Genomic DNA, 2,182 nt, shown 5'->3' on the forward strand with positions numbered 1-2,182 from the left:
TCCGCTGCAGGCTGGCGGCTGCCGGCACGGCCAGGCTGGGAGATGGAGAGGAACCCCGGCTTCGGGGCCAGGCATCCCCACTCCTCTACCTGAGGATTGAGGAAGGGTAGGGCAGATTTTGGGGGCAACCGGGCAAAAGGCAGCTAAGAAACCTGCAGGAGCAGCAGCCCGGGCCCTCCGGCCGGGCTCCCTTGCAGGATGCCCGGGGGATGCGGGATGCAGCAGCGGGTCCGGCCCCGCCGGAGGGAAGGAGACAAGATTTCCCTTCGCTTTCGGGCTGAGAAAAACCAGATTAGAGATAGCTTTAGTGGGTGAATGAACCATGCTTTGGCTTTTGTGTTGCTATAAACAGACAGCTCTGGTGAGAAGCTGAAATCCCAAAGTCTTTGCTCCGTTTGTGAGGGTGGGGCTTGGTTTATATCAGGCTGGTACAGCCGGTGCCCTCGGGGTACCCGGGGCTTTTCAGGCTGGACAGGCTGCCCCGGGGCACGGGACGGGGAGACGCAGAAGGAAACTGCCTCCCCAGACTCCCCAGAGGTGTAATTAAAACCACTTTCTTTGAGTCAATCAGGCGGGTGGGGTTTGTTTGGTTTTTTTTAGGAGATGCTGGAAAGCTCAAGAAAAAGGCAATCACGGAAAAGGTCCCCCAGAGAGGGACCCTCCGCCTGCGCGGCTGGTGACGGCGGTGGGTGCCCGGCATGACGGCAAAGCCCCGTGGCGCCAAGCCCGGGGCAGGGGCTGCGGGGCCGGAGCCCGGCCGGGGGGAGCCCTGCCTGCACCACCTGGTCGCAATAGTTATTTGAGAAACAATCACTATAGGGTTTTTCTGGGCTTGGAGCTTTTTTTTTTTTTTTTTTTTACCTTTTTGCCTTTTGTATCTGGCTTTTCTGTAGCAGCCTCTTACCTGTTTCTCTGCTTCGGTTTGGTTGTTTTTCAGGGTTTTCTTCTCTTTTTTTTTTTTGGAGGTTTCTCTCTGCAATTGTGAAACGTGAGGGTTCGGGTCGCCTGGAGCAGGCACTGAGCATCCCCTGGGCTGGGGACCTTTGTCTTTTCTGTCCGCAGGGCTTTAAAACTTAAATTTTGTGGCGGGTTTTGGCAGAAGCAGTGCCGTCCCGGTGAGAACAGCCCACCCGCTACCTGTAACCGCCACGGCCAGCCCCGAACCCCGCTCCTCTCCCTGGGACGCAGAGGCAGGTTATAGCGAGCCCCGGCCTCCACCTTCCTGGGTTGGTGATTGGTTTTTTTTTTAGGGGAAGAAAACTAAAAAACCAAACACAAAACCACGAGCAACGAGTGCCTTGACCATCTCCTGTCGGCTACGCCGGGCTGTGCCCACTCCTGCACCGGCGGTTAGGGGCTTGGCCGATTTATCTGGCAGTCGTACCTGCTTCCCTCCTTGTGCCGGGCTGGATCTTAGCTGGGAAGTGCCGCTGGGGGAGACAGAGATGCCTCCAGGCCACCGCGCCGGTGGCTGGGGAGGCCAAATCCAGCGTGACGAGGCTGGACCAGCTCCCGTCCCGGCTGAGCAGGGCCAGGCCAGACAATCATGGGGTGAGCAGAGACGTCGGGTACCAAACCCGCCAGCACCGCAGTGCCAGCATCCGGCAAAGGGCGCGCTCGCCGTCTCCTTGCTGCCCTGACAGTATTTTTTTGGCTAACTTCCTTCCCCTTCCCCCCCCCCTTTTTTTTTTTTAATTATGATTGTTATTTTTTATTTAAGCTGTCCCGCTAGGACTCGCAACCACTTCTGTTTCTCTGGCAGAGCGGCCGCCGGCCACAGGCACGAGGAGCATGCTGCACGCCCGGCGCGGAGGGGGCCGCGGGGCCGACGAGCACCACTGTACTGTACATAGAGGAGATGTAGGCAGAGGCTACGGGCAGGGGGGCAGGCAGGGAGGAGGCGCCCAGGCTTGTCCACCTGGCAGAGGTAGTCTTCATCACGCGGTGCCTGATTGAGCACCCATCGCCCTCCCGCCCCACCGGGAGAGGGAGAGACCAGTGCTCTGACCTAGGGCTAGGAGCAGGCGGGTGGCTTCGCCCATAGCCTCTGTGTACATGGGTACTTCTGCACACAACTGTCTTAAAACAACTTCTTTTTTCTTTTTTTTTTAAAAGTCAATAAAACCCATGCATCGGAACTGCTCTGTGGTTTCCTTCCAGTAGCCCTGCCTGCTATCCCATT

At 57.8% G+C, this 2,182-nt stretch overlaps 1 protein-coding gene across 1 annotated transcript in view; it reads left to right on the plus strand.

The window, feature by feature from the left end:
- Window positions 1–1,864, plus strand: part of ST3GAL2 (ST3 beta-galactoside alpha-2,3-sialyltransferase 2) — a 4,346-nt gene extending 2,482 nt beyond the window's left edge. The window contains exon 5 of the mRNA XM_009290855.1: window positions 1,763–1,864. Coding sequence (XP_009289130.1) covers window positions 1,763–1,864 — 102 coding nt within the window. The remainder of the gene's footprint in view (window positions 1–1,762) is intronic.
- Window positions 1,865–2,182: the final 318 nt, after the last annotated feature.

Source organism: Aptenodytes forsteri, unplaced genomic scaffold (assembly GCF_000699145.1).
Source record: "Aptenodytes forsteri isolate BGI_AS27 unplaced genomic scaffold, ASM69914v1 Scaffold14, whole genome shotgun sequence".
Lineage (NCBI taxonomy): Eukaryota > Metazoa > Chordata > Aves > Sphenisciformes > Spheniscidae > Aptenodytes > Aptenodytes forsteri.